The sequence below is a fragment of the Hipposideros armiger genome, unplaced genomic scaffold (assembly GCF_001890085.2).
Source record: "Hipposideros armiger isolate ML-2016 unplaced genomic scaffold, ASM189008v1 scaffold_8, whole genome shotgun sequence".
Taxonomy (NCBI): Eukaryota; Metazoa; Chordata; class Mammalia; order Chiroptera; family Hipposideridae; genus Hipposideros; species Hipposideros armiger.
The window spans coordinates 4279412-4304721 of NW_017731358.1; the positions used below are offsets into that span (position 1 = coordinate 4279412).

The 25310-nt window shown below is 37.5% G+C and overlaps 1 protein-coding gene across 7 annotated transcripts in view; it reads left to right on the forward strand.

Annotated features, from left to right (window-relative positions):
* Window positions 1–25310, forward strand: part of ZNF148 (zinc finger protein 148) — a 117564-nt gene that overhangs the window by 84348 nt on the left and 7906 nt on the right. For all 7 annotated transcript variants that reach the window (XM_019652203.1, XM_019652169.1, XM_019652212.1 and 4 more), the window contains 2 exons: window positions 1222–1305; window positions 25181–25299. In XM_019652203.1, the coding sequence (XP_019507748.1) occupies window positions 1222–1305; window positions 25181–25299 (203 nt within the window). The remainder of the gene's footprint in view (window positions 1–1221; window positions 1306–25180; window positions 25300–25310) is intronic.

Sequence of the window (25310 nt, forward strand, 5' to 3'; positions counted from 1 at the left end):
ATAGCTAACCTGTCATTTCAAATCAAAGATTTCATAGGCCAGAAGGAAACCAGGAAAAACTTTAAATGAGAAAACAATTAGCATGGGTGTGCAAAATTAATTGGACACTTATTTGGCTTAATGTATTCTTTTTAGCTAGAGAAGCAGTAAAGAATGTACTATTAAAAGCCTGTCAATATTTACTTTTCTATGCACGATGTTCAGAGGGAGTTTGAAATATGAATTTGGGAATCGAATACAAAAAGTGATAATTAACATGAAGTAGAGAGCAGAACTAAAGACGGATCACTGATCTTTGGGGAACAGACTAGACATGTAGGTTCAATGAAAGGGGTGGGGCGGGAGACAGATCTATAAGGTAGGTTTAATGAACTAGGAAAATACAGTTGTCCCAGAAGCCAGAAGAAGAGAGAATACCAAGGAGGGTATGATCAACAGTGGCACAACCCCCAGAGAGGATAGAGAACTGAAAACAAAACCATTAGAATAAATAGCAAGAAGATTACAAGTAGTTTTTGAAAAAGTAGAGTATAAGGGTTAAAGCACAAGTAGTGGTGATGAGTTTGAGATGTAGGATAGACTACTCTTAAGGTGTGGTAAAAAGGAAGGTGAGAAAGTAATAAGGTAGGCATGTTTCAGGACTTCTGGAAAGTTTCTTTGCATAGAACAGACCAAAGAATACTTTCCTTAAAAGCAAGGGCTCTAGCAGAGAGGGAACATTTAAAGATATAAGATTTTTTTTTTTTAAAGGATGTTTAGAAAGTTCTGAAGGTTCTGGAGAAAATAAGTGAAAGGGTATAAAAGTGATGGTTAGTCATGGAGAACAAGGTGGGTGGATCTTCCTCCAAATAAAAAGGAAGAAAAGATATTTAAGACACACTAGGTAACCTGTAGAGTCCCTTCTGTCCTCGTGATTTTTAGGTTCTATTTTAAATTGTTTTATTTATTACCCCTTTTTTTCTCTTGAAGGCTATACATCAGATTTAGTCTCATTTTTGTCTAATTGTGAGAATGCGAATTTTAAAATGTGGGGAAAAATAAAAATAAAAAATAAAATGTTGGGGGAAAATTGAGAGGAAGTAAAATTCTGTTACATTAATGAACAGTTTTAAAAATTTGTATGGATAATTTGGGCTTCTAAGATTTATCTTTCTTTAGAAATAGTAACTATAAACTGTGTTTTATCCAGTAACTAATTTGTGGATGTGAAATTATTTTAAGGCGAAAAACCATTTCAGTGTAGTCAATGTGACATGCGTTTCATACAGAAGTACCTTCTACAGAGACATGAGAAGATTCATACTGGTGAGTGTTTCCACCCTCATTGGGGTCATTAAAATTACCGTTTCAAATATAGAGAAGAATTTTTAATGAGTAGCATCAACTTATTGCCACTTTCATTAGTTTTGTTTCTTAAGAGTATGTATTGCAAAGAGTATGTGGTACATTTACACAACAGATTATTACTCGGCCATAAAAATGAATAAAATCTTACCATTTGTAAAAACATGGATGGACCTAGAGGGTATTATGCTAAGTGAAATAAGTCAGACAGAGAAAGATAAATACCATATGAGCTCACTTATATGTGGAACCTAAAGAAAATAAATGAACAAACAAAACAAACAGACTCATAGACACAGAGAACAAACTGATGGTTGCCAGAGAGGGTGAGTTGGGGAGATGGGTGAAAAAGGTGAAGGGATTAAGAAGTACAAATTGGTAGTTACAAAATAGTCACGGGGATGTAAAGTATAGCATAGAGAATATAGTCAATAATATTGTAATAACTATGTATAGTGCAGTGCCAGGTGGGTACTAGACTAATTGGGGGATCACTGCATAAATTATATAAATGTCTAACCGCTATGCTAATATAAAATAATATTGAATGTCGACTGTAAATGAAAAAAATAAATATTTTTTAAAAAGTGTATATCACAGCCTGTCTTTTTTCTTCCTTCAGTAAATCAGTGTCAACTGTTAAGACTTGCCCAATAAATTACTTTGAAATAGAGTTTTATAATAATATGTTTAAAATGACTAAAGGAAGTTTTTGTGAAATAGCTGTTTCTTTCGATGTTTAACAAGTTTACAGTAGGTAAATTATCATTTTCATTAATTACTCTGGGGAAGGGGAACAAAATGCCTGAGCCCCAAGGTGGCAATACCACTGTTTTTCTTACTATTTCATGTATATTGCCTACTATATCAAGAGAGTTATAATCCTGATTAGCTGGAAACTTCCAGTTTTTCAGTGAAGTTATTAATGAATTAGAGACAAATATTTCAGAAGATCACTATAAAGGAACCCATACCTTAAAAAGTTAAGTCTCATTTTCCAGCAAATATTTTATTTTATTTTTTGACTAATGTAAAACCAAGTTTTATGTGTAACCTTGATTTAGTAGATGGTCAACTTTCCATATCTCCAAGCACGGTGAAGTATTTCTTTAGAATTTATTTTCAGTGTTTTGCCCTTTTGTGATATTATACAAGCAGAGTTGGTGAATTTGTTATAACTTTGATTCTTACTTTTAAATAGAATTGAGAATGATGGTGATAACATGAGAATAGGAATATTAAAAACATTGAAGTTCTCCTCTATATTGAGTACTCAAGCAAGTACCTGCCCAGTGTTGTTACTTAGATGTGTTGTCATGGTATGTGCAGTACCCATGAAAGGGGATCCTTGGACAGTTGTCATGTAGAAGAAGCAACCTTTTCTGCCTAATAACTCAACTTTCTTTGCCCCTAACAAGGAACCATGAATGTGGCTGATCTCCTTAAATAAAACTTTAATTGTGCAGCATATCTATACACTTTGATGTTCTACTTTTCAAAGATCATTATGCACACCACACATTTCAGTTTCTTAAGTAAACATTATTCACTTCCAGATGGAAGGGAAGTATGCTAGGCACGTTAGGAAAAAAGAACAACTTTTTAAAAAATGTTATTGTGACTTATAGCTAAATTTTATACAATAATAAAACTTGATCATATAATGATAAATGAAATGGTTAACTATTTTTGTATGTTTTTAATACCTATTAATTTTGATGATTTACTCATTCATTCAACAAATTTACTGAACCTTCAGGATTTTTTAGATCAGATTAGTATCAGAACTACAGAGGTAATACAAGGCAGTTCTTAGAGTTTATATTCTAATTGTAGAGACACACACATAAACAAGCTCAGTGTAGTAAGTATTGTAGAATTTTATACTAAATTCTCTTGTGCCCTGAGGAAGAGCCAGATGTGCTACCTGTTAAAGGTCACATAGGAGAGGCAATACAGAAAAACTGCAGGAGGCTCAGTTGAGAGAGAGAGAGACAGAGAGAGAGAATGGGGAATGGGGAGAGCGGGGACGACAAAACATTTTTGAAACAATACTTGCCCTTACTGCATGCACTCTGCTATTTTCTATTCTGTTCTAGTAAATTCTGGTCACAATCCTGTAATCTCACTGGGCAAACAACTGTGCTAGGCCTTTGTTAACTGCTTTGTTAAATATCTTGAAGATCAGGTATTGTGCTAAATGGTTTGTTAAATATCTTGAAGATCAGGTATTATGCTAAAGGTTTTGTTAAATATCTAATGTACTCCTCACGTTAATCTTGAAAGGTAGGAGCCATTGCCATTACCATTTTTTAGAGGAGGAAGTAGTAGGAAACACACAGAACTCATGAAACTGCTAAATTTATATGATGTAGTGTATGGTGGATCCAAGATTCCAGCTCAGGTCTCTGTGAGCCCAGAGTACACATGTGAAATTACTAGCAATGCTGAATGGGACTAGAAGCAGAGCAATGTCTTTTGGCCTTTTTGAGTTTTTCTTGCTCTGCCACCAGCCTTCTTACGGGTTTGGGAACAGGCAGAAGGGGCTGAAGCAAAGGCTGGAGTTCTCATGTTATAGAGAATATGTTTAGAAGATGAGGAATTGAGAGGAACCAGGGAAAACCAGTCCCTGTGGCCCCTTAACAGAGAAAAGTTTCCTTTGAAGAGAAACTCAGTTTTACCCCGTTGGTCCTATGTCCTCCCCCCATCACCTCCCAGGAACTGATATAAGGGGACTAGATTTTTCTTCATTTTCTTGATTCTTTTTATAGAATCTTTCTGAAGAGAATTAAGATAATTTTTGTCCTAAAATCAAGATACCTATAAGCTATACTTACCTGGGAATATATATTTAGAACCACAGACATGTTCTCTTCATAATTTACTATTTTGTCCTTACTGTTATTTCTTTCATGTTTTAAATGGCTTTGATTGTTGGAGGCGGGTAGTGCCCTGAAGTTTGCCCATGTCAAGGCTTTCTCTATCTTTAGACTCTTAGTTTAGAAGAATGCATCGAAATAGGTATGACGGTAAAAGAGATGTTTATCCATTTTAAAATGAGTCACCTATAATCTGATCCTCAAGGGTTGTGTGGTGAGAAGAATTACCAGTCCTTAGAGCAGCAGTTCTCAACCTTCCTAATGCCGCGACCCCTTAATACAGTTCCTCATGTTGTGGTGACCCCCAACCATAAAATTATTTTCGTTGCTACTCTATGACTGTAATTTTGCTCCTGTTATGAATCGTAATGTAAATATCTTTTTGTTTTCCGATGGTCTTAGGCGACCCTGTGAAGGGATCGTTCTACCCCCAAAGGGGTTGCGACCCACAGGTTGAGAACCGCTGCCTTAGAGCCTCTATTTTCTGTATAGCTTCCCGCATCCTTTTAGGTCTCATCCTGTCTCCTCCAGCCTCCCATCCCCCAAGCCCATTCTCTCCTCTATTTGCAACAAGATTAAAAATCCTTACCTGCTTGGCTGCTCTTGCCACCAACAAGGAAACCTTCTGTGGCTCTTAAAAACCAAGAACCTAGCTTGATTTGGTTTTCAAATAGAAAATTTTAAAACTCATCCCGGACAGACTGTCACTTAATTCTGTTTCTTAAGTTTGGGCTAGCCTATGAAATATCATATTAGGGGAAATTACTTTTTCATCCTAAGGCTAACCTTTAAAATTCTGGTTCAAGCTTTGTTCCTTTAGCCTAAGGCATTGGAAACTGTCAAAATGCAAATATCCTTGGGACTGCTATTTTTGACAGTTATGGGAGATTTATGTTTTTTTCTGTGAATGTGTTCTAGATCCTTTGCTTACAATATGTTTGGGAATATGGGAGAGACGGTCCGAGGAGTTGAAGTGAAGGTTGAAGATAATCCTAATTGATCATTTCGTTTAGGGTCAGAATTACTGCTCAGGTGCAGCCTAGATTAAACATTTGTCATCACTGGCAGATTTACTGTGTGATCAAATGCTTTTATCTAAGGTGCCTTTTCCTTTGTATTTTCAAATGCATATGTAGAATGTATGTTAGAAGGACATATATCCAGTTGTGTCTTTTCTAGTCACCATGTCACCATTTTACTCTAAGGAAATGCCAGCCTTATTGCCATGGGGAGGAAGTATGGGTTTGAGGAGTAAAGAACTTTAGTAAAATTTTCAATATTTTAATTTTCTAAATTCCTCTAAATATTAAGTCAAAGGATACCTATTTGATATTCTGTTGGGTCGTCGGGAAAGTCATGACACATTATTGCATTGAAAAACAGAAAAATACATTATGACTTTCTCGGCGACCCAATATTATAGCAAATTATGGTGTTTTATTTAGTTGTGGCAGTTTTCATACTTTATTTTTTATTTCATTAGTAAAAATGTTATGAAACCATTTTGTATATGGGGAAGTTTTTATAAAGTGACTTTCTTCCCCCAAATAAAAGGGATTTTGAAAGTAAGCCAAATCACTTAGAATTTTGCTTATACATTAGGTTTCTTTTCCATAAAATTCTTTTTTAAAGCGTTAGTTTTGAATATGTACAATTTTATAGCTAAAAATATAGTAAGAAACACTGGAAAACCTGTCTTTAAAGTAAGTATTCTTCATGCCTGAAAACGTGTTGATCTTCTTTTCCTCTTGACTTTGACTTTTACAACCATGTTAAATAGCTGAATAATAACATTATTATTTTTTAAACCAGTTGGGCTAGTGGGGTGGAGTCAGAGAGAGTGTTGATTCACCCTTGACTAAGCTCTCAACACTTTGTATTTCCCTCAGTATGGTTCAGTTATTAATAAAAATTGTAATTTTCTTTTCATTATTTTGAAGCCCTGATTTATAGTTTATTAGCTATAATAGAAAATGTTACACACCTAGTTAGGGTTTAACTCTTATTTGGAAGATGAAGGAACCTGAATCCTGTTTGTGCTGCTGAAAATGCTGCCTGCACTCCGAGCTCCTGGCACTGTGATTGCCGAAGCCAGACGGCACTGGCATGGACAGAGCTTGCCAAGAAAGACTAAGCCGGGAAGTACAGATTGCTGTGACTGACATTCTCTGCTTTAACAAAGCCTTCAGAAAACAGATCTTTTTCCTCTGCAAAACTGTTAATAATTCACACTAAAAGATTTGATTAGGCATAAAACACAAGTTTCAAAATATCACAGTAAAGATATAAAAGAAGTCATATACCACACATATATACGTATGTATATATAAAACACTGTACCATACTTTAAAGGTTTTTTGTTTGGGGAGGATAGGAGAAGTCATCCAGAAAATTAACTCCATTTTAACATTATGCATTAGAACTGAAATATGGAGAATCGGAGACTTGATAATGAAAGTTGCCTAGTTTTTAGTTAAGTGTATACAAGTTCTGTCAGTTAGTGAACTCATCCTAGAAAAAGTGCTAAATACTTCATTGCTGAATATCACTACGGTCACCTTTGAAGTACTCCCCTTGGGAAGCTATGTACCGACACCAGCTCCTAGTCCACCCTTTAAAGCAATTTTGGAACTCTTTTTGTGGAATGGCCATCAGAGCTGTTGTCGTATTACCCCTGATGTCCTAAATGTCATCAAAATGTCTTCCTTTCAATATTTCCTTTATCTTTGGGTAAAGAAAGAAGTCACTGGGAGCCAGATCAGGTGAGTAGGGAGGGTGTTCCAATACAGTTATTTGTTTACTGGCTAAAAACTCCCTCACAGACAGTGCTGTGTGAGCTGGTGCATTGTTGTGATGCAAGAGCCATGCATTGTTGCCGAAAAGTTCAGGTCATCTAACTTGTCCACACAGCCTTTTCGGCATTTTCAAATAGTAAGCTTGGTTAACTTGTTTGTCCAGTTGGTATAAATTTATAATGAATAATCCCGTTGATATCAAAAAAGTTGAGCAACATATTGTAACAAATCCGTGAACTTATTGTCAGACATTGTATATATTGTGTGAGTACCCCTCCCCCTCAAATCCATGTAAAATGTTCTTTGTTAATAATGTCTATAGTTAAAAAAAATAGTTGACCATTTGTTTTGGGCAAGTCTGTAGCTTAACACATCTCTTGAAGGGGTCCCATTCTTATGTCATTGAATGAATGAATGTGTGAATTGTGTGACTCACAATTTGGCAAATCCTATAGAGTAGTACAGACAACCAGTGCTTTTGGAGTGCACACGAAATAGACCAAGGAGGATTCAGATTGGTGGATTCATGGAAGAGGTAGGACTTAACTGGCCCTGTGAGATAGATTTAGATTTTGTAGCCCATGGGTTACATGGGAGTCAAGTGTCATCACAGGAACTATATAGGTGGTAGAGCAGAAGCATGATGGAAGCTAGGACCAGGAGAGAAAAAGTCAGGCAGGCAGACAGACATCAGAACAAACTGCAGATGCTGGATAATAGGACAAGCAGTGTGTCAGATATGCTAATTTAAAAGAACCAGAGGCGGCAGGTACTTCAAGATAGTTAAAAATCTAAGAATTCATCATTATGAACCTAACAATACTGTCAACTAAATTTATCGAGTACCTGTTCTCTGTGAAGCACTGTATTAAACACTACATAAATTATCTTACTTGGTCCTCACAGCAGTCCTTCGAGGAGGGTGGTATTATAATTATTATTATTATTATTATTATTAGGAAACTAACGGTCAAAATGGTTAATTAACTTGCACCAACGCACAACTGGTTAATGACACAGTCCAGGTCTTCAAAGTTCATGCCCTTACCCCGTATGCTATTAAAAGGGTAGATCAAGCACAAGAAAATTTTGAGTTCACAAAAACTTGGTTGTATTTATTTTTTAAAGATTTTTATTAAAGTACAGCTAACGTACAGTATTATATTTCAGGTGTACATCATAGTTATTCAACAGTACCCACCTAGCTCTATATAGTGTTAATACCACATTATTGATTTTATTCCCTATGCTAAAGAAGTGATCACTATGATAACTCCAGCAACCATCTGACACTGTACCATGCTATCACAATATTATTGATTTTTCCCCCTTTTTAAAAATATTTAATTACAGTTGACATTCAGTATTATTTTATGTTAGTTTCAAGCATAGTCGATAGACATTGTACAATTTAGAGAGTGATCCCCCTAACTAGTACCACCTGGCACCAAACGTAGTTCTTACAGTATTGATTATATTCCCTATACTTTATGTCCCCATGGCTATTTTGTAACTACCAATTGGTATTTCTTAATACCTTTGCCTTTTTCATCCTACCCCCAACCCCATTTCCATTTATCACCCTGATTGATCTGATACTTATCTGGCACCATACATAGTCATCACAATATTACCGACTGTATTCCCTATGCTATACCCTACATCACAGTGACTACTGTGTAACAACCAATTTGTGCTTCTTAACCCCTCCCCCTTTTCACCTATCCCTAACCTCCTCCCATCTCAAAGAAGCCCCTGTAAGATTCCTTGTAATACTGGTTCAATGATGGTGAACTCCTTTAACTTTTTCTTGTCTGGGAAGCTCTTGATCTGTCCTACTCTAAATGATAGCTTTGCTGGGTAGAGTAATCTTGGTTGTAGCTCCTTGCTTTTCATCATGTGGAATATTTCGTGCCAATCCCTTCTGGCCTGCAAAGTTCCTGTTGAGAATCAGCTGACATTCTTATGGGGGCTCTCTTGTAGGTAACTAACTGCTTTTATCTTACTGCTTTTAAGATTCTCTGTCTTTAACCCTTGGCATTTTAATTATTATGTGTCTTGGTATTGGCCTCTTTGGGTTCATCTTGTATGGGACTCTGTACTTCCTGGGCTTATATGTCTATTTCCTTCACTAGGTTAGGGAAGTTTTCTGTCATTATTTCTGCAAATAGGTTTTCAGTACCTTGCTTTCTCACTTCTCCTTCTGGTACTCCTGTAATGTGAATGTTGGTATGCTTGATGTTGTCCCAGAGGCCCCTTAAACTCTCCTCAGTATTTTGGATTCTGTTTTCTTCTTGCTCTTCTGGTTGGGTATTTTGTGCTACCTTTTTTTCTACATTGCTGGTTTGATCCTCTGCTTCATCTAACCTGTTGATTCCCTGTAATGTATTCATTTCTATTATTCTTTATTTCTGACTGGTTCTTTTTTATGGTTCCATCTCCACTTTTATGTTTCCTGTCTCTCTGTTCTCCCTGAGATCAGTGAGCATCCTTATAACCAATGTTTGGAACTCTGCATCTGATAGATTGCTTGTCTCTATTTTGTTTAATTCTTTTTCTGGAGCTTTATTCTGTTCTTTTATTTGAGACATGTTTCTTTGTCTCCCTATTTTGGCTACCTCCCTGTGTTTGGTTCTATGTATTAGGTAGGGCTGCTATATCTTCCAGTGTTAGTAGAGTGGCCTTATATAGTAGGTGTGCTGTGGGGTTCAGTGATGCAGTCTTTCTGTGTCCCCAGCTGTGTCCCTTGTGTAGGTTGTGTGTGCCCTCCTCTTGTAGATGAGCCTGGTTGATAACTGCACATCAACGGAAGAGACTGACCCTTGGGCTTACTGGTTGTGAGGACTGGCCTTGACTACAGTGGAAGTGTTGTTGTGCGGGGATGGTTCCTACAGAGCAGGGTCTGCCTCAGCAGGACTCTGGTGCCTGCCCAGTCCACCCCTTGGGTGCATCATACTTGGAGGTGGCTGGCTGATGCTCCAGCTCGTTTCATAGCTGGCCACTGGGGGCGCCAGCCCCAGAACCACCTTGGAGGGGATCCACTGTAGGTCTAGTTCAGCCACAGCCCGTGCCCCACTCAGGGCCACCAAGCAGGAGCCAGAAAGAAATCTGCAGATGTCTGCTGCCTGTGCTGTGCTTGGAAGTGCCTGGAGAGGCCAAGCTGCGAACTGAGGCTGGCTGCCGTTAGTGCCGCACTTAGGGCTGCTCAGCCAGAGGAACAGGACATGCTGAAGCCAGATGCTGCTTGTCTGGGTTCCACGAACCTTTGAGACACCCTAGGAAAGTCTGCAGCTTGACCCAAGGCAGGCAGTTTGTACAAAAAAGCTGCTGGAAATGGCTTGGGTGTGCCCAAAAGTTGAGCAGGGCGGGGTCATGAATTGGCCCGGGCATGGAGAACAAAGGCAAAGGCTCGGATAATGGCAGCCGCCTGCAGGCAGGAAAGAGAGGGCTCAGCAAAGAAACAATGGCCTCCACCAGCTCCTCTGCCCAGGAGAAAGCCCACCCTCCAGCCGCGTCCCAAACCAGATAGCTCAGTCCCTGCCGCCTATCCAGATGCTGCCCCAGTGCTGGAGCTCAGAGTGAGTGATTCCATTGGTGGGTAGGTCCTTGCATGGTCTCTTTAAGAGAAGTGCCTGGGAATGCAGCCACCCTTCGCCTCAGTCACAATCTCCGCTGGTTTTCATGACCAGAAATTATGGGGACTTCTCTCCCTGGCACTGGAACCCTGGGCTGGGATGGGGCTGGGACTGCTTGCTCCTCTGGGGGTGGGGGGACCTCCACAGCCGATACATCCCTCCCAATCTTTAATGGTCACACGCTGGTGTGAGACCAGCCAGTTCCGCATCTCTGCCCTTCCTACCAGTCTCGAGGCGGCTTCTTCTGCACATCCTTAGTTGTAGAGCTTTGCTTCAGCCAGATTTTACATGATTCTCAATGATGATTGTTTTGTAGTTGGGTTTAATTTTGATGTGGTTGTGAGTGAAAAGAAGCACAGTGTTTACCTACTGTATCATCTTGGTATCTCTCCCCAAAATTTTTGGTTTTAAACATGGAGATTTTTATTTTGTTCAGGTAAGAGCAGAGCCACTCTTGGACCTGGCCTTTTGGCTTGTGGGTAATTGGGTGTGCTTGCCTGAAATGAAGTCTCTGGATGTAGGAGTAAGAGCAAATCCCAGCGGATAGGGAGTGAACAAAGGGAAGATGGACAACATATAAATGACTGTGGAGTAGAAAGAAAGGAGTGGGTAGAGTAGGGATGAGGAGATAAGACTGGAAGGCTTGATTTTAGTGTTATATTGTCAAGCCTTGATGCCAAGCTAAGGAGTGTCAAATTTATCCTGTAAGCATTATAAAATACCAGAGCATTTAACTCCCTTGTTGGAAGAATGTTTTTGTTTTCTGAAGAAAACTGGAAATTTGGCAGATGTGTACTTTTTTGTTAACTATTTATAGCTAATATTAAAAATTGTAATTTCAGATAATTGCACATTCATCAGTCAAGTTTACCTTTAGGTATGAAAAATTTTTTAAACAAATGAAACAACATTGTTAAGCTTCAAGGAATGTAATATTACTTCAGTTTGACCAGTAGGCAAAACTTGGAAACCACTAAATATTACATTGAAACAAAATTATGTTTTCTGGACTTTATATCCTCTTCATTTTTGAACAGTATAAGATGCACTGATTTTCAGAAAAAGAGCTGGAAAAGACTACCCAAATTTAACTTAGCACATAGAACTTCCTAATTTTTTTTTAAGTTACTGTAACAGCAATTTCTCATTTTTGATGTTTTGGGTTATTTTAATCATTTTCATACTTTGGAAAACATGATCAGTCTAAGAACAAGTGAGTTTCTCTACTCTTTTGTTTGTTTGTTTACCTTCCTTTAATATGGGTTCTTCCCTGTCCCCCACCCCCCAAATTATTTTACATTCTACAAAAGATGAAGCATTAAGACAGGTGAGTAGATCTAATGCTTTGTTTTACAAATATTTTGACACATTCTTTTGGAAAAATACCCAATTACTTTCTTGAACTCAAACACCTGAAGACCTTCAGGATTCTCCAATATTTGAAGCTGCCATTTTGACAACTGCTACTATGAGGTGTGATCAAACAATATGGCGAATGTTATAAAAAAAATGTATTACAGTAAAAGACACATTGCCATTAGTCCCCCTCAAAATACTCCCCCTCGCTTTGAACACACTTATCCCATCGTTCTTGCCACCGTCTGAAGCAGTTCTGGAAGTCCTCTTCCGTGAGTGTCTTTACTTCATCCTCCACCATGACAAGGCTCTGTGTCACACATCATTTTTGGTACGGCAATTTCTGTCAAATAAAAACTACAGTGTGTCCTCATCCACCTTATTCACCAGATTCAGCACTGTGTGACTTCTGGCTCTTCACCAAAGTCAAAATGATTCAGGACATCGAGGCAGACACGAAAGTGCAACTAAAGACACACACGAAAGACAACTTCCAAAACTGCTTCAGAAAGTGGCAAGAATGATGGGATAAGTATGTTCGAAACGAGGAGGAGGATTTTGAGGGGGATTAATGGCATTGTGTCTTTTACTGTAATACATTTTTTTTATTTAAACATTCACCGTATTGTTTGATCACACTTCGTACTAATTAGCCCAGAACCCAGTTGAATGGATGATCAATATCCATACCTTTCAAATCTTGAATTAAGTTTTCAGATGTCTGGGTTGGCTGACAGCAAAATTTTTTATTTGTTGATAAATTTTTTCATTTGACTTTTAATGACACTTAAACTCAGAATTAATATATTTTACTTGAATCTTTGGTGGGAGAGTGGCTGACAAAATGTACTGTCTGATTTGGACACAGTCATGATGGAGAAATACGATTTGGAATGCCTAAAGTAATCTAAATTTCCTTATCAAGGTCATTCATTCTTTTCTGGATACTTTTAAGATGTTTAGATGTTATCTCTGAAGAGTTTCTATTTTTCAAAAATGCTTAAATGTTCTTTTCAACCCCCCATTTGAATTTCATGAAAGTGTCCTGACATTCTTTGATAGCAGACACAGTAATATTAACAGCTTCTATGTATTTTGTAACTTGTTTTGCTCTTCTGTAGATCTTTTGGAGAAAGTCTGACTTCATGATACCATTAAAAAGCAAATGTAGGTCATAGGGTTGACATCGTAATGTAATACTAGGTAGTTACTTCTTTATCCAGCCTCCACTCCCATGCAGCTTTTATGCTGTTTGCATTGTTAGCCACTGATGCAAGTCCTTCTACTCCATTTTCTGTAGAACTCTGTTCTGTGTCCTCTTCACATTGTATAGAAAAGCTGGTAGACACATTAACCAAAAGTTTATTGATTTTTCCCCCCATATAATTTTATCCCTCTGTAAATTCTTCAAAGTGCTTAATTGATTGTTCACCTACATTTTATCTATTTTGATTTTGACTTTTCTAAGGGTGCTTAAAGAATGACTGTTGAGCAAGAACTTTCTTTTTTTTTAAATTTATTGGGGAATTGGGGGAGGGGAACAGCATTGGGGAATTGGGGAAGGGGAACAGACAAGTTGCTGTCCTTTCGTTCTTCAGTCTAGTTGTGGAGGATTTCGTTTCACTGGCCCATGTTGGTATTTTCACTGAGCTCTTCCCGGGTAAGACAGTCGCTCACCGGCCATTGGATGGCTGCTCACGGAGGCTGCCGGCCAGCCCCACTGCAGCCTATGCTGTCGCCAGCGACTCAGGGCAGCCCAGCTCCAGGTCGAGCTGTTGTTCACCATCTTAGCTATAGAGAGCGCAGCGTCACTGGCCCTCATGTGGGATCCGAACCAGGGCCCTGCTGTTCAGAGCTGGTGTCCCAAGCCAACTCCTAACCAACGCGCCACTCGGCTGGCCCCCCGCAAAAACTTCAATATGCATTTTTGATTATTCCAGAAAATATATTCAATTCATTCAACTCTTAATTATGTTGGGAAATTGACCAGATTGTAATAATTGATTATTTAAAATTAATAAAAATAAAATGAAGACCAACACAAAGAGAGCAACATATTTATTGCTATTGTTTGAAACCATGTAGTATTCTGCATAGGTCTGTTGTACTTACATAATGGAGAAATTCTTTTTATCCTTAAAAATCAATCAGATAGGTTCTTGCCTACTTCATTCACCTTTTAGCTCTTAGGATAGAGGCAAGGGACATTGAGTCTGATCACCTGTAACTCTACAGAGTCTTAAAAAGGTCTAACCTTATCCTTACAGAAAATCTGCCTGTTCTTTAAACATAGTATTTTTTTACATGAGCATTGGGAGGAAATGGACGATGGACTAATGGGAACCTAGAACTGAGAAGTATTACTTTAAAATGTTAGAATTCAATGGCAAATGCCAGGGTTCCCCTTATGCAAAAGCTATGGACATTAATAATAGGGACTGGGCAGGAGACATTTGAGAGGCTGTTATTAAGGAGCTGAGATGCTAAGCAAGGATGGAGAAAAGAATGATTGTTACAGGGAGCTGTAGGGACTCGCTACCAAAAGCATTGTTTGATGCTCTGCTTAATCACTGAGACTTCCAGATAATTGTTCAGTAGGAGAATTTGCTCAGTGGCAAGCCAATGTTACTTAGCTTTTTATGATATTAAAAAGAGATTCAACTAAGAAATAGAAAATGCTAACAGACTGTTTTAGCAGAATAATAGCATTTTTGGACAATTCTTCCCTTGTAGTTCATGTAATATTTTGTATTTCCAGACTGTTACATTTGCATTGTTTTTACATTTTGGATGATAGTTCTTGATTGGGAAATGTGTTCCTGATATTGTGTATGAACTTAAAGTTTACATTTAATCATTACTGTGCTGAATTGAGAGCTGAAGCTTCTGTAACAGTATGGATTTATTTGCTGAGCAGTGTTTGGGTTTAAGATTCATTAACTAGCTATTAATATTTTTTTCCATTGCAGAAATATGATTTCTGGAACTAATCCCAATTTGTTTTCTCCCTCATTGAAACAATTGCTTTTATAATGAAATTTCTTAAGAATGCCACTGTCATATTCTGATGAGGCCTGACTTGATGAACAAGACAGTTAAGACTAGAAATTGAATGAAATGTATAGAAATACATTTCAAAGGAAGAGTAAATATAGATGAAACTTAATAGTTTAATCAGAAGGAACTAAAGGAGCGAAATTAATATAGGGTGTTGGTTTTTAAGCTTTTATTGTGGCACCCTGGTTTTCAAATGAAATCCTACATGGAATAACATCAATAGTCAATTAAAAAACAAGGCAAATGATTCCTTGGCTCCTGATGAGTTGACAGATGTTATCAATACTACTCAGTTGTTACTTATTCAAGGAAATAATGCCAAGTTTGAAGTGACTGAAAAATTAGCCTCTGTGGAACAGCTATAGGCAAGAATATTTTCATAATGGAATTGTACACCCTAAATGGTTGAATTGCATGGTATATGAATTAAATTTCAATAAAGCTTTTTTTTTTCCTTAAAAAGAATACATGATAAAACATTACAATATAATATGAAGTATACTCTGCTAAGATGTGTTACAACTGATGGTGGGAGAAATATATATGGATCAGGACATAGTTTAGTAGGACTAATTTACAAAGCTTGAGAAAATACAAAGAAAGCATATTTTTTTTATTGTATTACATGAACAGTACTTTGTGGAAAATAGTTGAATGTATTATGTGTCATTGAACCAGTAGTGTCAGCAGTAAACTTCATTTGCTTTAGTGGATTTAACCATCATTGGTTCCATGAATTTTTGTCTGAAATGGATGCTGTATATCCTCACTTATCCAGCAGTTTAATATCTTAGAATTGGTAAAGTTTTATTGGGAGTTTTTGAGTATAGAGCTGGTTAAATTTTTTCTTACTGAGAAGAAACACTCTCAGCCACTATTATTGAACTCAAGAATGGCTTTGGAAATTAGCTTCTGCTGAAGACTTGACAATGCTGCTGCTCTTTTTTTTTTAAGATTTAATTGGGAAATTGGGGGAGGGAACAGCATTAGGGAATCGGGGAAGGGGAACAGACAAGTTGCTGCCCTTTTCTTCAGTCTAGTTGTGGAGGACATTGCTTCACTGGCCCATGTTGGTATTGTGATCATTGCGCTCTTCCCGGGTGAGGCAAATCGGTCACCGGCCCTTGAACGGCCGCTTACAGCGGCTCACGGCCATTCACGCTGGCTGCCGGCTACTCATGGTAGCTTATGGCAGCCCACTGCAGATCCACTGCAGCCTATGCCGTCGCCTCACAACAGCTCAGCTTCAGGTCGAGCTGTTGTTCACCATCTTAGCTGTAGAGGGCGCAGTGTCACTGGCCCATGTGGGATCCGAACTGGCGGCCCTGCTGCTCAGAGCTCGTGCTCCCAAGCCAACTCTTAACCAATGAGCCACTCGGCCAGCCCCTTGACAATGCTTCTTAATAAAGTCAAGCTAATATTACAAGGGGAAAACAGTGCTTGAAGTGAAACTTGTACCTTGGTAAACTCATTTTGACACCTGCTAATGCTGAATCACAAAATGCTGCTTTATACACTTTGCATGTTGTTGTAAGTTAAAACAAGAACAAAATCTCCATTCCCATACAGATATGGGGTAGATATATTTTCTAAGCTCAAACTACACTTGATCAGTTTTTTTACCTTGATGCAAGTCCATATTTTAAAATCCATTAAACTACCTAATCTTCATTTGGAAGTAATTATTCTAGAGTGTAATGATTTGCAAAAAGGCAAATATCAAGAGAAAAATCTAGTAGAATTCTTTTAGAAATGCCTTCCAAACGATGAATAATACCTAAATTTTAGGTTTTTACGGATTGATATCACTATCTTTGTGACAAGACAATTTCAAAGATAGAATATGTAAAATCTCATGCAGATAGGTTTTAGCAGACCATAGGGAACATTAACTTTAAACCCCAATTTGGCAAAATGCTACCTCCTCACATAAAAATCCAATTTTCTCATTGGTACATTTGTATGGTGAAAAATTTTAGTCTGTTATTATCATCGTCATCATTATATTTTGAATTTCATCAATAAATTTGTGGAAATTTTTTTCTCTTGTTATATGAGTATGTATACAATAGCCTTGATTTTACTTCATTGCCCACAAAGCTTAATATATTTACTCTCTGGCCGTTTACCAAAAAAGTTTGCCCACCCCTGTCAGAGTTTATTTTTTGAATGTCCTACTCAGTTCTTAGACCTCTGCTTTGTTGGTGATCTTGCTATTTATTCTACTTCACTCTTGGTCATACCTTAGACTAGTGGTTACCAAACTTCAGTTTCTTCATGGTTTAAATTTCTCATTTTCCAAACACTACTGCCTATCATTCCTGCTCATGCCTTCTATAATAGTACTTAGGTTTCAACAACCTTTTGTTTCCGTGAAAACCGACAATCCAGCGATTCTACCTCCTTTTCACTATTACTTATTTTCCTCATAGTTTCATCACTTTCACTACTCAGTTCAAGTTCAGCTATCATTTATAATAATAATCAGTCTCTTGCTTACACACATACCCATTTGTTCTCATACATAATGCTCACTTGGCTAAATTACAACTTGAAGAACTTTGGCTCTTTCTATCTGTGGAATAAAACAGAAAGTGATGTTGAATTACGGTCACTAAACTTTAAGTGGCCTCTTAATGGCTACTGGAAATCATTTATTTCTAGTCCATTCAGCCTCCCACTCATCTAGATGTGGTCCGTGTTTCAGCCCATGGTTCAGTCCACCTGCTGCCTGTTACTGTAAGTAAAATTTTATTGGAACATAGCCATATGTAATTCCTTTGTGTAATGTCTGTGGCTATTTTCTCCCTACAATAGCAGTTGAGTAATTGTGACAGATTGTATGGCCTTCAAAGTTTAAAATATTTACTGTCTGATCTTTTATAGAAAAAGCTTGCCAACCTTTCTTCCAAACCAATTTTATATTTTCTTCTTTCCATAAACCTCCAACATTTCCTCTTACCTTTTCACTTTTAGCTTCCTGTTTCACTGAGAAAATTGAAATAATCAAAAGAGAATTTCAATAAGTTCCTAGTACCATATCTATTTATACATGAGTTGTAGAGTTTTGATCTTTTGGAGGAAGATGGGCTAATAGTAATTTGTTTTATTTTGCAAAATAGCTGAGGGTTTTCGCTCAGGATGTTTTATGCAGATGTGCATATTTAAATTTTCATTTTGGGGAAATATGTTTTGTTGACTTCAGGCTTTTTTTCATTTTAAATTAAGGCATAATTTACATACAGTAAGATTTACCATTTTAGTGTGTACAGTATGTATACACAATGTGTATACATAAAAAATACATTATACAAATGTAAAGTCTCAATAACTAAAACATTTTGGTTCTGGCTTATGAATATTCAAACCAATGGAACAGAACAGAAGGTCTAGAAATAGACCCATGGAACTTATCAGTATCTAATTATAGTAAAGAAATGATAAAAACAATGTGATCAAGAAAAGCTGAAGTGTTTATAAATGGTATTGGAAAACTGGACACTCACCTGGAAAGACAGTTTTATTTGTACCTCACATTCTACCTTAGGATGAACTCCAAATGTGTCAGATTTAATGCAAAAGATGAAACCGTAAATGTGTCATTGAAAATATGGCAGATTGGAATGGGAAACTCCTTTTTAAATAACACTCAAAATCTAATATCCATAAAAGATTGATAAATTCAGCTACTTAAAAATTAAAAACCCTGGTGGCCAAACAACACCCCCACTGTAAAAAAGGCTAGGAAAAATTCTGGGACTCATACCAGCAAATGACCAGTCTCCTTATAGAGCTTTTTTTTTTTTTTTTTAAATAATTCTGTTTATTTTTCAATTACAGTTGACATACAATATTTTAGGTGTACAACATAGTGATTAGAGATTTATATAACTTATTAAGTGATCACCCCTATAAGTCTAATACCTCTCTGACACCATACATACATAATTATTACAATATTATTGACTATATTCCCTATGCTGTATTTTATATCCTCATGACTTTTTAAAACTGGATATTTGCACATCTTAATCATTTCGCCATTTTTACCCTTCTGCCCCCCACCCCTCTTCTCTCTGGACACCCATCAAAATGTTGTCTATCTTTGTTTCTGTTTTATTTGTTCTTTTATTTTGTTTTTTAAATTCCACATTTAAGTGAACTCAGATGGTATTGGCCTTTGTCTGACTTATTTCACTTAGCATAATACACTCTAGGTCCATCCATGTTGTCAGAAATGGTAAGATTTTATTGTTCGTTATTGCTGAGTAATATTGTATATACCATATTCCCCATGTATAAGACGCACCCTTTTTGGAAAAATTTGGGGTCTAAAAACTGGGTGCATCTTATACTGTGGTTGTAGATTTTTTTTTTGACAGTGATGAGGAGTTGTATGAATTTTATGATGAATAAAACTTGAGTTCAATAACGATATGTAGTGCATTTTTTTTTTCACATTTCGGGCCCCAAATTAAAGTGCGTCTTATACATGGGGGAATACAGTATGTACCGTATCTTCTTTATCAGTTTTGTCTATGGATGGACACTTAGGTTGCTTTCATGTCTTGGCTATGGTAGATAATGCTGCAATGAATATAGGGATGCATATGTCTTTTCGAATTAGTCTTTTGGATATCGTTGGATAAATACCCAGAAGTGGGATTGCTGGGTCCTTTTTTTGTCTCTTATTACAGCCTTTGTTTTAAAGTCCATTTTGTCTGATACAAGTATTGCTATCCTAGCCTTTTTTTCATTTCCATTTGCATGAAATATCTTTTTCCATCCCTTTACTTTCAGTCTGTGTGTGTCTTTCAGTTTGCAGTGAATGTCTTGTAGGCAGCATATGTATGGGTCTGGTTTTCTTATCCATTGAGCCACCCTGTGTCTTTTGATTGGAGCATTTAATCCATTTACATTTAAAATAATTGATGTATATAGTTATTAATTTATTAATCATATTTTTTATTGTATTTTTTTCTTCAAGAAGTGCCTTTAACATGTCTTGTAATACTGGTTTCGTGGTGATGGAATCCTTTAGCTTTTTCTTGTCTAGGAAGCTCTTTATCTGTTCTATACTAAATGATAGCTTTGTTGGGTAGAGTAATCTTGGTTGTAAGTCCTTACACTTCATCACTTTTAATATTTCGTGCCAATCCCTTCTGGCCTGCAACGTTTCTGTTGAGAAATCAGCTGACAGCCTTATGGGAGCTCCCTTGTAGGTAACTGCTGCTGCTTTTAAGATTCTCTCTCTGTCTTTAACCTTTGGCATATTAATTATGATGTGTCTTGGTGTTGGCCTTTTTGGGCTCATCTTATGTGGTACTCTGTGCTTCCTGGACTTGTATGTCTATGACTTCCTTTACCAGGTTAAGGAAGTTTTCTGTCATTGTTTCTGCAAATAGGTTTTCAGTTCCTTGCTTTCTCTATTCTCCTTCTGGTATCCCTATGATGCGAATGTTGGTAGGCTTGATGATTTTCCAGAGGTTCCTTAAACTATCCTCATTTTTTTGGATTCTTTCTTCTTTTTCCAATTCTGATTGAGTATTTTCTGCTACCTTATCTTCTAAATCACTGATTCAGTCCTCTGCTTTGTCTAATCTGTTGATTCCCTGTAATGTATTCTTCATTTCAGTTATTGTAGTCTTCATTTCTTACTGGCTCTTTTGTGTTTTCTATCTTCATTTTTATGTTTCTTATCTCTGTTGAAGTTCTCACTGAGATGATTGAACAGCCTTATAACCAGTGTTTTGAACTTTATGTCTAGTAGATTACTGGTCTCCATTTTGTTTAGTTCTTTTTCTGGAGCTTTGTTCTGTTTTTTCATTTGGGACATGTTTCTTTGTCACCCCATTTTGCTGTCTCCGTGTTTGTTTCTGTGTTTTAGGTAGGGCTGCTGTGTCTCCTGGCCTTGTAGTAGGTGTCCTGTGGGGCCAGTGTGCAGTCTTTCTGGTCACTTGAGCCAGGTGTTCCAGGTGTGTCCCTTGTGTGGGTTGTAGTTGAGGCATGTTTGCTGTTTACAAGGCAGTGGGAGAGATTGACTTGTGCTGAAAAGTTGTGAGGACTGGCTTGACTGCAGAGGAGGAGCTGTTGTCTAGGGGCTGACCCTGTGGAGCAGGATTCACTTTTAAGGGCTCCGATGTGTGCCCATTCTGCCCTTTGGATGTATTATCTGCAGCTGGGTGGTGCTCTGGCTTGGTCTGGGTGTGCTGGCCCTGGGGCTTTCTGTGAGGGGTCCTGCCCCAGTCCAAGTTTAGCAGCAGTCTGTTTACTACCTGGGGCCACCTGGCATGAGCCCTAAAGCAATCTGCCAATAACCGCCACCTACGCTGGGCTTGGAGGTGCCTCAAGAAGACAAGCCATGAACCGAGGCCAGCTGCCACTAGTGCCAGGTGTGCGGCTGCTCAGCAAGAGGTACAGAGCACACTGAGGCCAGATACTGCTTGTTTTGGGTTTTGTGAACTTTTAAGAGATTTTAGGAAAGTCTCCAACATGAGCCAAAACAGCCTGTTTATATGGAAAAGCCACTGGAAGCAGCTTGGGTGGGCCTGTAAGTTGAGTGGGGTGGGGTCTCAGGGAATCATCAGGATGAGGTGAACAATGTTAGCCAGGTTGATGGAGACCCAGATATGGCGGCCACCTGCATTGCTCACGGGACAGGGGGAGGGCTCACAAAGAAACAATGGATTCTGCAAGCACTTGTTTCTGGGAGAAAGCTGCCCTTCCAGCCTTCGCCCTAAAGCCAGACAATTCAGTTCCTCCACATATGTCCCTGGCACCTTTCAAGCTGCTGCCCCAGTGCTGGAGCTCAGAGCCAGTGAGTCCATCAGTGAGTAAGTCCTTACTAGGCCCCTTAAGAGGAGTGCCTGGGACTCCACCAGGCCTTTGTCTCACTCACCCACAATCTCTGCTGGTTTTCACAGCCAGAAGCTGTGGGGACTTCTCTTCTAGGCACTGGAACCCAGGGCTGGAGAGCCTAGTGTGGGGTTGGGACCCCTTGTTCGTCCAGAGGTACCTCCACAGCCAAGATATCCTTCTTAATTTTTAACCATCACATGCAGGTGAAGGACCAGCCCGTTCTGTGTCTCTGCCCCTCCTACCTGTTTCAAGGTGGCTTCTGTATGTCCTTAGTTGTAGGATTTATGTTGAGCTAGACTTCAGGCAGTTCTCAGTGATGGTTGTTCTGTAGTTCAGTTGTAATTTTGATGTGATTGTGAGATGAGGCAAGCACAGCATTTTAGTACCCCGCCATTTTGACTGGAAATCCAAGGTCAAGATTTAGTTCTTTGTTTACTTCTAATAGTTTTAATTCTCACATTTTGGCCTATGAACCATTTCGAGTTGATTTTTATATAATGATGTGACGTAGAGGTTTAACTCCATTCTTTTGTTATGTGGGTATCAAATTGTCCTACCACGTTGCTGAAAAGACTATTCTTTCCCCATTGAAGTGTTTTGGCACCAGTGTTGAAAATCAGTTGACCATAAATGTAGGGTTTATTTCTGGACTCTCAGTTCTTTTCCTTGATATATATGTCTATCTGTAGGCCATTATCACAGTTACCTTTCCTATTATTGTAGCTTTGTAGTAAGCGTTGAAATTTGGAAGTGTGAGTCTCCGTACTTAGTTTTTCTTTTTCAAAGATCGTTTTGCCAATTTTGGATATCTTGCATTTTCATATGAATTTTAGGATCAGGCTGTCAATTTCTGCTTTGACTGTGTAGATCAACTTGGGATGTATGAGGTATTACCATCCTAGCAATATTATCCTTTCTCACTTTTGAGAAATGACTTTAATTTCTGACCTTAATGATCTCTATCATCTACATTCTTTATTTCAAAATATATACCAATTCTTACTTCCTTTAAAAATATCTGTACTCTCCTTCCTTTTTCATGCTAGTCTATCTGAGATCTTGTTCTTTTGATTATTCACCATAATATTTATTTCAGTGTTCATATTCAGTTTTTTATTTTAATGTCCCCTTCCTCTCTGCCTTCAAATAAATAAGTCTCCCCATCCTTAACAATATTTACTCTTGAGTGAATGCCTCCTAGCTATTATTCTCATCTCCTTTTTCCCACTTCTTTAACTTCCAAACTTCCTTAATAGGTAGTCTTCTCTTCCAGCTTCCATTACCTCATTAGTTATTCACTCATTAACCCATTCACCAAGTGTCTTACCTTTTCTGGACTTCAGTATTTCTTTTTTGTAAAATAAATGAATTGATGTTTATTAGTGGTATCACACTCTCATTTTAGCCTCTGAGCCCTTGGAGGCCTCACTCAGAGCTCCAGTATACAGAAGTGGAGCTATTCTCTCCTGAATTTTGGATAGCAGACTTAGAGCCATTTGCCACACCAGCATCAGTCTTTGGAGGATGAAACCCCCAAGGCTACAGTTTGAAAGTTACTGCAAAGTTACTTCAGCCCTAAAATTTGGTAACTCTATAGCAATTACCGAAGTTATGTTTTTGAAAGTTTAAAATAATTTACTTGTTGCCAAATTAAATTCTCTTTTTAGGCCCCATTTCTCCTATACATTTTATAATATCTAAACCCTTAGTTGCTCTGCTTTTCCCCACTAAATTTTCTTTCGTTGGCTTTAATCACATATACACAATCTCTTTAGGTGGGACTCAGCTTAGATTCTAACACTTCAAGAAGCTTTTCCAAGTCATACCAGCTCCTAGTGACATTTTTTTCTACTAATAAGCCAATAATAATTTATGCCATCCATTTGAGACTTAAAAAATTACACAAAATATTTTGAGTTACATAAAGATAACTTAGGCCCAGATTCTGACCTAAAGAAATGTAATCTACTAGACGAATAGAGATGTACAAAATAATTATTGAGATGAAAGTAATGAGTGCTATAGGAGAGGTACCAGATGAAGTTCTATGGAAATTTAAAGAAGATAAAGATAACTTTCCCCTGGGAGAATAGGGAAAAGTATCCCAAAGGATATGGGGTTGGATCTTGAAGGGAATGTAGTACCTGAACACAGGTAAGCATTCCTAACTGAAGGAGCGGTGTGAATCAGTGCAGACGTGGAAACACCCAAGAGGGTAGGTATTTTGATTTGGTTGGAGGACAAGGTCAAGAGAAGTAGTGGGATATAAAATTGTAGCGGTAAACCACAGCTGGACATAGTTTTGTTAGTTGTCTCTTTATCATAATTAATGTATTAAACTCTTTGAAGACAAGTAGTATGTTTTTTAACCTCCTATGGCAGAATTATGGGTAGAGGAGATATATTTAGTAAAATTTTGTTGAATGTATGAAAGGTAGAAACAGTTTCCCAAACAAGCATTTTTCAAGGTAACTTCTGTTTACTTATCCGTAAAAGCTGTTTTAGATCTTCATAGTACTGGTTCCTTATCACTAAGAGGTCTTTATGAGATTAAAAAAAAAAAAAATGGGGGTGGGGGTTGTGTGTCCAGTTAACAGCGCTCAGTTTTTTTCATTCCCAAAAGTACACTAGAAATGTTGGTTTAAGTTGAGAAAAATAGAATCAGTATGAACAAACAAACCTTTTGAAACTTAGTCTCTACTCAGAGCTCTTTTTATGTTTTAATAAATTAGATTTTAAAGAATATTTTCCTAGGATTCATATTTCATTTAACTACAAATAATTTTTAAAAGAAATGAATTAAAAAGGTTGTACCTAAGAATTGTGTTGGACTGTATATGGATAACATTTCTCTTTTCAAAAAATTTTTTAAAATATTACTTTGCATGATTGAAAATAAGATTAGAAACATCAGCTACTCTACTGAAACAATGTTCATGTTGCTGTAAATTCCTGGCACTACTGGTCTCCATGGAAAGAGTATGTCATGTACACGTATCCTTTAAAGGCAGGGAAATTGAGTATGCCTGCTTTCAGCTTTTTCTTTTCAGTAGCATATGCCAAACTCTTTCATTTTTATAAAGCAAAATGTTCTTGAAAAATTAAATTGGAAGATATCTTTAGTATGAGATATTGTCATTTAAAAAGAGTAAATATGTCAACTCTCAAAAGCCATTTATTTAGAGATTGTTGTGGTAAAGTAATTCATTATTTTATAATATTTGTTTTGTTTTAAACTTTCTATATCATGTACTAGGTGAAAAACCATTTCGCTGTGATGAATGTGGCATGAGATTCATACAAAAATATCATATGGAAAGGCATAAGAGAACTCATAGTGGAGAAAAACCTTACCAGTGTGAATACTGTTTACAGGTAAGAGGTGG